General features: G+C 38.7%; 3 protein-coding genes and 1 pseudogene across 3 annotated transcripts in view; 3 read left to right on the forward strand and 1 right to left on the reverse strand.

The window, feature by feature from the left end:
• The window catches only part of LOC145467188 (BTB/POZ domain-containing protein 6-like), a 248,144-nt gene that overhangs the window by 85,525 nt on the left and 149,137 nt on the right, over positions 1-13,482 (reverse strand). The gene's annotated exons all lie outside the window — the stretch shown is intronic.
• On the forward strand, positions 2,064-3,382 carry LOC145468541 (adenosine receptor A2b-like). The gene has a single exon (XM_081452278.1). It carries the CDS (start codon positions 2,324-2,326, stop codon positions 3,380-3,382), a length of 1,059 nt encoding a protein of 352 aa, XP_081308404.1. The 5' UTR covers positions 2,064-2,323.
• Positions 6,952-8,550, forward strand: LOC145467874 (adenosine receptor A2b-like; annotated as a pseudogene).
• LOC145468753 (melanocyte-stimulating hormone receptor-like) lies at positions 11,505-12,828 on the forward strand. Its single transcript, XM_081452453.1, has 2 exons — positions 11,505-11,555; positions 11,642-12,828. The coding sequence occupies exons 1-2, from the start codon at positions 11,505-11,507 to the stop codon at positions 12,608-12,610; spliced, it is 1,020 nt and encodes a 339-aa protein (XP_081308579.1). The 3' UTR covers positions 12,611-12,828.

A 13,482-nucleotide genomic window follows, 5' to 3' on the forward strand; every position in this document is an offset into this window, starting at 1 on the left:
AAACAAACACAAAACAAAACAAAAGTCAAGGGGGGGTCATTGAGAGAGTCATTGAAGTAAACACATTTTGTAGGTTAGGCTTGTTTTTCGTAGCAGGGGCGAAAACAAATGACATCATCGAAGAGCAAGTGCACACGAGACGGTTTAGTTTTTGGTTGTGATTCTGGACCGTGCAATCAACAGTAACGTGACCTGTTTCGTCGGAATGCCAGATGACCTGCTACGTAACTGGGACAATTAATGTTCCCGAACACAACTTTTGAATCGCGTTGGCTCGGGGATGTTTACTGTGGGAACAACGTTATTTCATTAGCTACATTTGTCCTGGGATTTGTTGATGAGTTCCAGTGGAGACAAATAGATTAGTTAGCCTTAGCTCTTACGCAGACGCTCCCCCCCCCCCCACCCCCTTCATGAAAACTTCAGTCTGTATTCCAGTTGAAATTGTTCGGAAAAGTACTCTAAAGCCCTTAGAGTAAGCCTGAACCAAGGAACGGCAATAGAAATGTCGTCTACTTTTATTCCTCAGCGGAAATATTAGAATCGGTCGCTGATTGCACGGAGTTTGTTTACGATAAATCAGCTCCGATTGCAAATGCCAGCTAATATTCGTGCTTCCAGCTGAGAAAACTGTATGTAAATTATACTTTTAGAAATTAGCTTTTGAAAATGCTTAGCGTGAAGTTTGAAGGCAAATGAAAATATTTAGTCCTTTTAAACTTGTGAGTCTACGGAAACTGCACCATCACGCAACGTATCAAGAAATCATGGTTTATTAGTCGAGAGGACCTCAACTTGCTAACCATAAATACACTGGAAAATACTGGGCTTTGTCATTATTTTATATCTGTCCGTAAAACTTCAGTTGTTGATATAAATATGCTGATTTTAGCAATAGACGGGAGTTGAAAGTAATGAAATCAATCAAGTGTAAATTTTATTTCGACAGTTGCAGACTGCGCGTCGCGACATGCACAATGTTAACAAGAACCCATTTTCCGCAGAAATTGTCGGGATTTTCAGCTGATCAAAGGAATTTCAATGTAGATAAGTTAAATATGTAATCGCAGAAAGTTCTGTCCGAGAAATGGAACTTTGTATAATTGTTGTATAATTGATTGATTATTCCTTATTCATCCAAGAATTTCGCGCATATACAAAAAGCAAATGTTTACCCACCTTAAAATAAATGGCGCGTCAAAAATAAATACGGCAGCGAGTGTCCGAGAAACACTAAGACCTGAGGCCTAAGACTCCCTCCGAATCTCAAAAACAAGTCAAAACTCGCCAAAAAACAACACCCGGTAAGGGTAATCACACATTTAATGGCTGCCGGCCAAAAACACTCAACCTTTTGCTAGTGGAACCCAGTCTACACGCCAAGTAGAAACCACGTGACAAACGCTTTGCTCTCGTGGACAAATAAATAAATAAATAAATATCCCTGGCGTTGAAAAAGTGTGGGAAATCCCACACAAAAATCATTAGAAAATAACTCTTTTACAGCAGGCAGCCAACATACTGGTTTTAAATGAGTGTAAGGTCGTTGACCCACGATGCTAGTTAAGTTGTTACTTACCCAACAAAGACATTGCCAAATGTTCTAATACTCTGTCGAAATTTGCACCCAGCAAATGAAAACACCATGAGAATAGCCTAACCAATTTGTCTCGCAATTGAAAGAAAAGACATTTAATTTCATTATCTTTTTTTTCCTTTTTCAGTACTTAAATTAAAATAATAATAATAATGATAAACAAATGGGCAAACTTGAAGTGTGCTCTGTGACTAATTGATTTTGGGGATAATGCTCGTTAAGGCAATTAGATCTATCATGTCTGAAAGAAGCAATAGCCAGTTAACATTAAAATGTTTGCAAAAGAACATTTCCGCCCTTCGTGAAATAATTTGGTTTGAAAATACCGACTTTTGTTAAAGAAATATACCGACCATTTCAGAGTGAAGCATGGCACATTTATGCATGTTTGAGAGATTGCTAAGCAGCATCTCGCAAGTGGTGAGGTCGACCTACCATAATACTTATCAGTAAACAAGACACGGGACATTTCCAATATCTTGTTTTCGCAGCGTGAACGAATTTCAACCGAACCGTACCGTTGAACCCAACCACACGTTATTGCGCTGTACAAATAAAAAAAAAAGGCGACATTTTTGAAGCAAAATACTTTAAAATCAGAAGAAAGCGAGGCATCGAATGTGGAGAGTTCAAAGGCAAGGCTGTCTCCTCTGCGAGAATCGCAAACAAATTCTGCGTATACATCTTTAAGACGGCGACACTGAAAGCGAAAATTCTCCCTCATTTATGGCTAATGACACATTAGCTCAGGACTTTCTACCTGTCGCAACATGTTTTCACTTCCCGGATTCCAATTTCGACGGAGCTTCACAACGCTTCGCCATAAACCTTGTAACCGCCATCATCAACATTATTGCCTCTCCTTTGGCCGTGATATCCAATTCTTTAATCGCCATAGCCATCTTTACCAGTTCTCGTCTACGAACGCCTTCAAATCTTTTAATAGGATGTCTTGCTCTCTCAGATGTGCTTGTTGGCCTAACAGTTCAACCAGGTTACATTTGTTTTAGACTCATGGAAAACCAACATCGTTCGGTTCCTTGCTTTGTAAGAGTCATGTATTCCAATGCGTTTTACATCTGTTGCGGTGTGGCCTTCATGACTCTAAGTGCCGTTTCCTACGAACGTTTAGTAGCAGTTAGACTTCGAGCGAGGTACAACGACGTTTTTTCGGGAAATCGTGTTTTTAAATTTATGGCGGTTATTTGGGTCCTAAACGTCGCATTAACAAGTTTGCAGTGGGCAGGGATAAATAAGATTTCGAGAGGCATTCATTTGATCTTGTGGTTTCTGTGTCTTCTGGTTTCCGTGGTTGCAAGTATAACGATCTGTTTTATTCTTCGTGCACATCATCGTCAATTACTTTCCCAAAGTACCATCTCCGAAAGCATTCGAAGACAAAGAGAATTGAAGCTAACAAGAAATATCTCATGTATCGTTGGAGTTTACTTGTTGCTTAACCTGCCCGTCTTGTTGGTAAGCCTTTATCACCAGATTCTGGAGCAGGACATCAAGACTTATAACCACTACAGCTGGACAGAAACTCTTGCTTTTCTGAACTCCTGCACAAATCCATTGCTCTGCTTTTGGAAGAATCGACAAATCCGTCAAGGAATTGTCGCGATTGGAAGAAGAATAACTTGTCACTTAGCAAATAGTGATGAAAATGTTACAGCAGCGGTAATAAGTAAAAACAGCAAAAGTGTTACGCTGTCGAGATATACACATACAGGGGAGATTAATACAGCTAATACAGCCGAAAACATAACAACGAGTACAATTTGAGATAATAAAACAAATTATTTACGTAAATCCTTTACAAAATTAGCATAGTCTTTTTTTTTTTTTTCAAATTGCAGAAACTATACGATGAGTAACGTGCCATTTATTAATTAGCACTATCACATCTTTGCAGGGACTCGCTTCTGACGGACTCGATTAAATAATGCGTAATTTTGGTTATTTGTGATCATTTCTGATGTCCATTTCCGATGTTCCAAGTACCAATCAGGTATCGACCTTAACAAAACTACACAAGGTTTTAAGACACACAATTATCGTGGGATGAGGTTTATATGCGGAGAATATGTTCTTTTTCCGATGTTCACGCTTGACATACAATGACTACTATGAGAGATTTAGTTCAACAGAGATAGAGAATTCTTTAATTAGTAAACTACGGAAAATTTCCATACATATATTGGGAAATCCAATATTTAGATGATCTTGGCAGTCTTCTTTTCCTCCCGTGCTACCTAAATTTTTTGAACAGATGCTTTGAATGAGTTAAAGTACTAGTACAAATGCACGCATGTGCACAACAAGGACGTGACATATTAGGTCTGGAGGTTATCTAGCAAGTTTTATACCTGGAGACTCCGCCCAGAGGTCCACCCCCTGACCCTTTTGTGTACCATTTAGACAGAAAAGGGACCCCTTTCATATGCCTTTCATTCAAAAAAGGCACCCCTTTCACACACCTACTTAACGACACTGCATCACGTTTCTAATTAAACCCTTGGAATGAAGTTAATGAACAATATTACGAGAGAACAACAGGCATTGTCAGAAGAGATATTGAGGCGGGAGTCAAGATACTCCGATTTCACCACCCTTAAATATATCTCAACTTGTGAAATCTACCCCCCCCCCCCCTTCAACATAGCTGAAGCCTGAGAAAGGTACCCCTTTAGGGCGCAGCCTTTAGGTATAGGCCATTATAGGGAGTACCGTACCGCTCTATGGATAAATCAGAGAAATTGTAACTTTACAGTGAATATTTATACATTTTGTCGTGTTTTAGTGATGAATGTTGAGTAAAGATACCGTAGAGTCCTGATGATAAGATCCCAGGCTGCAGATGAAAAAACGATTACAGAAAAAACATGTTTGGACTTTAGTTTCCAGGAAATTCGCTCCCTTATGAATTAGTTACTCGGAACTCTTTACCGTGGTAAATGACCCTTTTACCAGTGAGTATGACCAATATTTTCGGGGCTAAATATTCCGTAGTTAATACCCATGGATACATAAAAAAGATCACATGCAGCGCCCTCGACATTTAATGTGGTCAGTTGCATTGGTGTTTTGATGTCTAAGGTATTACGAGCAAATCACGTTTCTCTCTTTGTCATTGATATGTAACTTAAAAGGAAAAATGTTTTTCCTCCATGTGCCATTTTTGTTACCTTGGCAAAATCCCGTGTAAACGTTGTTTCACAACGTATACTAAAACCCAGCAAAAAACAAACAAACAAACAAAAAAACAAACACAAAACAAAACAAAAGTCAAGGGGGGGTCATTGAGAGAGTCATTGAAGTAAACACATTTTGTAGGTTAGGCTTGTTTTTCGTAGCAGGGGCGAAAACAAATGACATCATCGAAGAGCAAGTGCACACGAGACGGTTTAGTTTTTGGTTGTGATTCTGGACCGTGCAATCAACAGTAACGTGACCTGTTTCGTCGGAATGCCAGATGACCTGCTACGTAACTGGGACAATTAATGTTCCCGAACACAACTTTTGAATCGCGTTGGCTCGGGGATGTTTACTGTGGGAACAACGTTATTTCATTAGCTACATTTGTCCTGGGATTTGTTGATGAGTTCCAGTGGAGACAAATAGATTAGTTAGCCTTAGCTCTTACGCAGACGCTCCCCCCCCCCCCCCACCCCCTTCATGAAAACTTCAGTCTGTATTCCAGTTGAAATTGTTCGGAAAAGTACTCTAAAGCCCTTAGAGTAAGCCTGAACCAAGGAACGGCAATAGAAATGTCGTCTACTTTTATTCCTCAGCGGAAATATTAGAATCGGTCGCTGATTGCACGGAGTTTGTTTACGATAAATCAGCTCCGATTGCAAATGCCAGCTAATATTCGTGCTTCCAGCTGAGAAAACTGTATGTAAATTATACTTTTAGAAATTAGCTTTTGAAAATGCTTAGCGTGAAGTTTGAAGGCAAATGAAAATATTTAGTCCTTTTAAACTTGTGAGTCTACGGAAACTGCACCATCACGCAACGTATCAAGAAATCATGGTTTATTAGTCGAGAGGACCTCAACTTGCTAACCATAAATACACTGGAAAATACTGGGCTTTGTCATTATTTTATATCTGTCCGTAAAACTTCAGTTGTTGATATAAATATGCTGATTTTAGCAATAGACGGGAGTTGAAAGTAATGAAATCAATCAAGTGTAAATTTTATTTCGACAGTTGCAGACTGCGCGTCGCGACATGCACAATGTTAACAAGAACCCATTTTCCGCAGAAATTGTCGGGATTTTCAGCTGATCAAAGGAATTTCAATGTAGATAAGTTAAATATGTAATCGCAGAAAGTTCTGTCCGAGAAATGGAACTTTGTATAATTGTTGTATAATTGATTGATTATTCCTTATTCATCCAAGAATTTCGCGCATATACAAAAAGCAAATGTTTACCCACCTTAAAATAAATGGCGCGTCAAAAATAAATACGGCAGCGAGTGTCCGAGAAACACTAAGACCTGAGGCCTAAGACTCCCTCCGAATCTCAAAAACAAGTCAAAACTCGCCAAAAAACAACACCCGGTAAGGGTAATCACACATTTAATGGCTGCCGGCCAAAAACACTCAACCTTTTGCTAGTGGAACCCAGTCTACACGCCAAGTAGAAACCACGTGACAAACGCTTTGCTCTCGTGGACAAATAAATAAATAAATAAATATCCCTGGCGTTGAAAAAGTGTGGGAAATCCCACACAAAAATCATTAGAAAATAACTCTTTTACAGCAGGCAGCCAACATACTGGTTTTAAATGAGTGTAAGGTCGTTGACCCACGATGCTAGTTAAGTTGTTACTTACCCAACAAAGACATTGCCAAATGTTCTAATACTCTGTCGAAATTTGCACCCAGCAAATGAAAACACCATGAGAATAGCCTAACCAATTTGTCTCGCAATTGAAAGAAAAGACATTTAATTTCATTATCTTTTTTTTCCTTTTTCAGTACTTAAATTAAAATAATAATAATAATGATAAACAAATGGGCAAACTTGAAGTGTGCTCTGTGACTAATTGATTTTGGGGATAATGCTCGTTAAGGCAATTAGATCTATCATGTCTGAAAGAAGCAATAGCCAGTTAACATTAAAATGTTTGCAAAAGAACATTTCCGCCCTTCGTGAAATAATTTGGTTTGAAAATACCGACTTTTGTTAAAGAAATATACCGACCATTTCAGAGTGAAGCATGGCACATTTATGCATGTTTGAGAGATTGCTAAGCAGCATCTCGCAAGTGGTGAGGTCGACCTACCATAATACTTATCAGTAAACAAGACACGCGACATTTCCAATATCTTGTTTTCGCAGCGTGAACGAATTTCAACCGAACCGTACCGTTGAACCCAACCACACGTTATTGCGCTGTACAAATCAAAGAAAAAAGGCGACATTTTTAAAGCAAGATACGTTAAAATCAGAAGAGAGCAAGACATCGAATGTGGAGAGTTCAAAGGCAAGGCTGTCTCCTCTGCGAGAATCGCAAACAAATTCTGCGTATACATCTTTAAGACGGCGACACTGAAAGCGAAAATTCTCCCTCATTTATGGCTAATGACACATTAGCTCAGGACTTTCAACCTGTCGCAACATGTTTTCATTTACCGGATCCCAATTTCGACAGAGCTTCACAACGCTTCGCCATAAACCTTGTAACCGCCATCATTAACATTATTGCCTCTCCTTTCGCAGTGATAGCCAATTCTTTAATCGTCATAGCCATCTTTACCAGTTCTCGTCTACGAACGCCTTGAAATCTTTTAATAGGATGTCTTGCTCTCTCAGATGTACTTGTAGGCCTAGCAGTTCAACCATCTTACATTTGGTTTAGACTCATGGAAAACCAACATCGTTCGGTTCCTTGCTTTGTAAGAGTCATGTATTCCAATGCGTTTTACATCTGTTGCGGTGTGGCCTTCATGACTCTAAGTGCCGTTTCCTACGAACGTTTAGTAGCAGTTAGACTTCGAGCGAGGTACAACGACGTTTTTTCGGGAAATCGTGTTTTTAAATTTATGGCGGTTATTTGGCTCCTGAACATCGCATTAACAAGTTTGCAGTGGGCAGGGATAAATAAGATTTCGAGAGGCATTCATTTGATCTTGTGGTTTCTGTGTCTTCTGGTTTCCGTGGTTGCAAGTATGACGATCTGTTTTATTCTTCGTGCACATCATCGTCAATTACTTTCCCAAAGTACCATCTCCGAAAGCATTCGAAGACAAAGAGAATTGAAGCTAACAAGAAATATCTCATGTATCGTTGGAGTTTACTTGTTGCTTAACATGCCCGTCTTGTTGGTAAGCCTTTATCACCAGATTCTGGAGCAGGACATCAAGACTTATAACCACTACAGCTGGGCAGAAACTCTTGCTTTTCTGAACTCCTGCACAAATCCATTGCTCTGCTTTTGGAAGAATCGACAAATCCGTCAAGGAATTGTCGCGATTGGAAGAAGAATAACTTGTCACTTAGCAAATAGTGACGAAAATATTACAGCAGTGGTAATAAGTAAAAACAGCAAAAGTGTTACGCTGTCGAGATATACATATACAGGGGAGGTTAATACAGCTAATACAGCCGAAAACATAACAACGAGTACAATTTGAGATAATAAAAAAAAAATTATTCACGTAAATCCTTTACAAAATTAGCATAGTCGTTGTTTTTTCAAATTGCAGATTCGAAACTATACGATGAGTAACGTGCCATTTATTAATTAGCACAATCATATCTTTGCAGGGACTGGCTTCTGATGGACTCAATTAAATAATGCGTAATTTTGGTTATTTGTGATCATTTCTGATGTCTATTTCCGATATTCCAAGTACCAATCAGGTATTGACCTTAACAAAACCACACACGGTTTTAAGACACATAATTATCGTGGGAAGAGCTTGATATGTGGAGAATATGTTCTTTTTCCGATGTTCACCCTTGACATGCAATGACTGCTATGAGAGATTTAGTTTAATGTACATAGAGAATTCTTTAGGAAACTACGTACAATTTCCATACATGTATTGGGAAATCCTATATTTAGTTTATCTTGGCAATCTTCTTTTCTTTCCGTGGTACCTAAATTTTTTAACAGATTCTTTGAATTTAAGGTATTAATACAAATGCACGCATGTGGACAAGGACTTGACATATTAATTAGATCCGGGGCAATCTAGAAAGTTTTTTACTTGGAGGCTCCGCGCCGAAGTCTAGCCCCTTACCCTTTTTGGTACCATTTGGACAGAAAAGGGACCCCTTTCAAACGCCTTTTATTGAAAAAGGGTACCTTTTTACATACCTACTTAACAACACTGCATCCCTTTATAGCTGAAACCTGAGAAAGGTACGCCTGTCGGGCTGAGCCTCCCCGTATAGGCCATTAGTATAGGTAATCATACGGTTTCGAGTTCAATTTGGAATTAATTTGCACGAGTGAGTTTTTAAAAAAGCTGAAATTGCACGAGCCGCTTCGGCGAGTGTAATTTAAGCTTTTTGAAAAACTCACAAGTGCAAATTAACTCCAAATTGAACGAGAAAAACCGTATGAGTACTTATTAATAAAAACATGAAAAATTCGCGCGGAGGAAGTGCCGGAAGATCTTTCTTGAAGCCATTTTTTCTCATTTGAGAAAACTTTTTTCAAAGTTTCAGCACAAAATTTTCGTCATCATTTTACGTGATATCATTTTCTTAGAAAAGTTCCTATTTTCTTTCAGTCAATCATAATCCAGAATTTTGATGTGTAATTTGCACTGGTGTTACACTTTTTGCACTGTGTTGCACTTGAACTGCACTGCTCTTAGCCAATCAGAATCGAGTAATTTTTTCATGTGTATTATTATTTGGAGTATCCCCGGACTTAGATCTCTAGACGAATTGAATTTTATTCAAGTGTGATAACCTTTTAAAAGTCTGTGCAGTTACAATAAAGAATGAAGACATTGGGCGCTTTCCTTCCATCCAGATAACCCGGAACTTTCTAAAAGGGGGTAAATGTTATGGAAATTTTCTGGACAAGTTTCCGGAAAGCCCCAAAAAGTTGCTAAAATTCCTAAATGTGAATCATTTAACCGAAAATTCTGGAAATGCTTAGAGGAAAATCGAATGGAAGCGAAATTCCCGGTGAGAAATTCTCGAAAATTTGCGTATACTGAAAACGACGTTCCATTCGCCAGATATAAGTCAAATCACATGGTTATCCGTGTTCGCGGTCCCCCGTCTCGAAATATACAACAGAGAGCAGATAAAGCGGTTTTCATTTGAGTGTCGAAAAGTAATTAGTTGTGTACCTACTGCGCCTCACGATTAGTTAAAAACTGGCGCCATTTTTTCGTCCAATCAGAAGTAAAACCAAACCAATAGTGACTCGTTCGCACACGTTTTCCCGCGCTTAGCGTCAGCTACATGTGATTACTTTGAGTTTTGATTGGTTCTCTGTATTGGTTGTGTCCTTTGTGATTGGCTGGAGTGATTACTTTGGTTTTGGTTTACGACACTTGATTGAAAACTGCTCTATCGTAAATGTATAACTTTGTAATTTGAACGTATCAACTGTTTGCTATTTTTTCTTGTTGTGGTTCTGTTTAACATCATGGCAAAATAGGGCATTAGTTCCTTTTAAGGTGATATCTTTTCGTCAAACCATGAATTTTAAATCACTTGAAATTCGCCTCTTCTATGTTGGTGAAACTAAGTTCCTGTGAAGACACGTACTGAAAAATTAGGTATTCTGCCGCTTGATAACGTAAGAATATATGAAAACGCTTTTTTTTTTTGTAGTTGTTTTTTTTTTTTCTTTTTCAGCTACGTGTGCCTAAAAAGAGATGTTGGATATGATCGTTTTCCTCAATGGTTGCAATGACAATCAATTTTCGATTTTCGCTGCTTGCAAATAGCTTCCCGAATTTTTGTAAACCAACACATTTCAGCGGAAAAAAAGCCAAAGTGAATACTCGTTGCTGATATATTCTTTTCGATTTCAAACCTGCGTGCCTATGATTGACTAAATCCTGGTCTCCATGAAGAACATTTTTTAATTAACAGTTAGTTTTACTTTAAGATTCGGCGCAGCTTCCATTGAAGCAAGCGATTATTGTTCCTTTTGTAAGATTTCTAAGCGATAAAAGGATCCCCTATCTAAATATCTAAACTAACTAATCAAGAAAATGAAAAGTTCGTGTAAATTGTTTATAGATATAAATTGGCTATGAAATTTTTTTTTTTTCAGCTGCCTTTTGTTTACGTTGCTGACATTTCTTTGTCTCTATCCAATTCATGGGCTGTCACAGGAAACTTATTTTTTTTCCGGGGAGATAGCTGGTGGGAGTTATTCCCTTATATAGGTGTGTGCGGGCCCAAAGGGTATGGTTTGTTAGCCGTTTTGGTCAGAAATAGGGTATCGATTTTGGCCGTTTCGGTCTCAATTAGGGTATGGTTTTTCCACTCTAGTCTTAATTGATTGTGTTTTATTTATAAGAAGCTATCCCACCTAATAAAAGCATATAAACATTGCCTTTAACATTAGTCTGAACCAGGGTATTGATTCAAGGGTCAGGTCTTAATTAGGGTGTCGAATTTTTGGTCAGGTCATAAAAAGAATAGTGAAAATCTCAGATTTTGGTCATAAATAGGGGAGGGGTTTTGGGAAGCAGGTCGCACACCACCACCCAGTTTTTCCAGTAGTAACACCCCCCGGACTTATTCTTATATTGTCTTGTTTCCTTGGACCGTTTCTTACTAAAAAAGAAATTAAACCCTAACTGGGTAACCTTTTGAACTTCAATTAATCAAGGAAACTCCTAGGCCAGCTTTAGATCACCGACCGACTGTTTGAACTGTTTCCAATTTGTCTAGCAAGAAATGGTCATAATGAATGAATGTATTAGTTGTCTCTTGCACAGCGTGTTTACCCAGTATAGTGTAATAACAAACATAGCATTGTCTTTTTTTACTTTGTTAATATAAATTAAATTTCTTATTGGAAAACATATGAAACACGTTCTTAGATATCCTCGAAGCACCCTTTCCTAAGCATTGAAGCTCAAGGTCGATGCACATATCTTAGCGCTTCGACGGATTCCCTGGCAAGTGGGCCATCTTGTTACCATCTTCCCGATCCATCGTTCGACAAAGTCTCTGAGCGATACACAATGAATCTTGTCACAGCCATCATAAATATAACGGACGCTCCTTTTGCCGTTGTTTTCAACGTTTTGATTTTTTATGCCATCGTGTCCCGTCTGCGAACACCGTCAAATCTTCTGATCGCATGTCTGGCGCTATCCGACGTATTGGTCGGTCTTGCAGTTCAACCCGGTTATATCACTTACAGACTCATGGAAAACCAGCTTCGTTCAGTTCCCTGCTTTGTGAGGGTTGTGTATGCTAATGCGTTCTATCTTTGTTGTGGAGTGTCCTTTATGACACTCGCAGCCGTCAGCTATGAACGATTCGTAATAGTCCGGCTTCAAGCAAGGTACAATGATGTATTCTCATCAAAAAGAGTCTTAAAGTACATGGCGGCGATCTGGATTGTGAATATCATATTAACAAGTCTACAATGGGCGGGAATAAACCGAGTATCAAGAGGCATGCATCTGATCGCGTGGTTTATCTGCCTTCTTGTCGCTGGTGCGGCAAACATTGGAATCGTTTTGACTCTGCTTAGGAATCGTCGCCGAATACAGCCCCACCACGTACAGCTACGCGAACAGATCCGTAGGCGAAGAGAAGCAAAGCTAACAAGAACCATCGCGTTTATTGTTGGGGTCTACTTGATGTTGAACATGCCCGTTTTGTTTGTCACAATTTATCACCAGATTCTAAGGCAGGATATCAAGACTTACAACCACTACAGTTGGACAGAAACTCTTGCTTTTCTCAACTCGTGCACGAATCCTTTGATCTGCGTTTGGAAGAGCCGACAAATCCGTCAGGCAGTTATCGCGATTCTGGAAGGAATTGTTTGTCGCTAAATATAAGATCCATAGAAAAGAACACACGAAATTTAATTGCAGGATATGTCAGAGCGTCCAAAATTGCTGTACTAAAAGTAGTCCGTGACAATAAGTACCCTCCTAGATCATCATGCGAGAAGCGAAAAAACCATAATGCTATAAAATATCTTGATATTACATACCAAGGTAATTTTATTGTTAACAAAACATTTAGAACCATCGTGAGTGACTGTGAATATGAATTCATGAGGCTCGAGCCATATGTTTTTTGTTTGTTAGTTTGTTTTGTATATTAGGCGACTTATTTCAACCTGAACAGAATAAAAGTTTGGAAAATATAGGTATGCAATCCAATTGCCGTATTTAACTCAGGAAAAAAAGAGTGAAGGATTTCACAAATATTGCCATGGCAACTTTGTGAATTTTCACTTTTTATAACTACTCATGGCCTATTTGTTATTGATATTATTATTATTATTATTATTATTTTGTTTTACTTCTTTACTTGAATCTACACACCCATAGGACTTCTTCGATTTGAACAATTCTTTAGACTTCTTCTCATTAACAAAGGAGCTGTGACCACCAATTTCAAGAACAGCGGGAGAAAGCCGTGCCCGTATAATATTTCATCCGCGGTGCTGTCGTTTCTTCCGTAGATGTTTGCGCAAGTCTTTTGACTTGCCAAGCCACATGTTGTTCTGAAAGTCATATTGTTCTCTTCCGATGATTATCAGCTCAGAAATTAAGATTGTCATCTCCTTTGCTTAATCTACAGGAGCTTACTAAATTAACACCTGTGTGTTTTGCTAATTTCCAGGCATATAAAAGAACTCCTTTCCCTTAACAGCCTATTCGAAGCCTAAACAAAATTCGTACTTATATTGGCA

Source organism: Orbicella franksi, chromosome 14 (assembly GCF_964199315.1).
Source record: "Orbicella franksi chromosome 14, jaOrbFran1.1, whole genome shotgun sequence".
Classification (NCBI taxonomy): domain Eukaryota; kingdom Metazoa; phylum Cnidaria; class Anthozoa; order Scleractinia; family Merulinidae; genus Orbicella; species Orbicella franksi.

Bases quoted from the DNA above. Each gene is read 5' to 3' on its own strand.
- LOC145468541 (XM_081452278.1), top strand. From the start codon at position 2,324: ATGGCTAATGACACATTAGCTCAGGACTTTCTACCTGTCGCAACATGT.
- LOC145468753 (XM_081452453.1), top strand. From the start codon at position 11,505: ATGAATGAATGTATTAGTTGTCTCTTGCACAGCGTGTTTACCCAGTAT. The intron at 11,556-11,641 runs GTAATAACAAAC...ACACGTTCTTAG, and splicing joins GCGTGTTTACCCAGTATAGT to ATATCCTCGAAGCACCCTTT.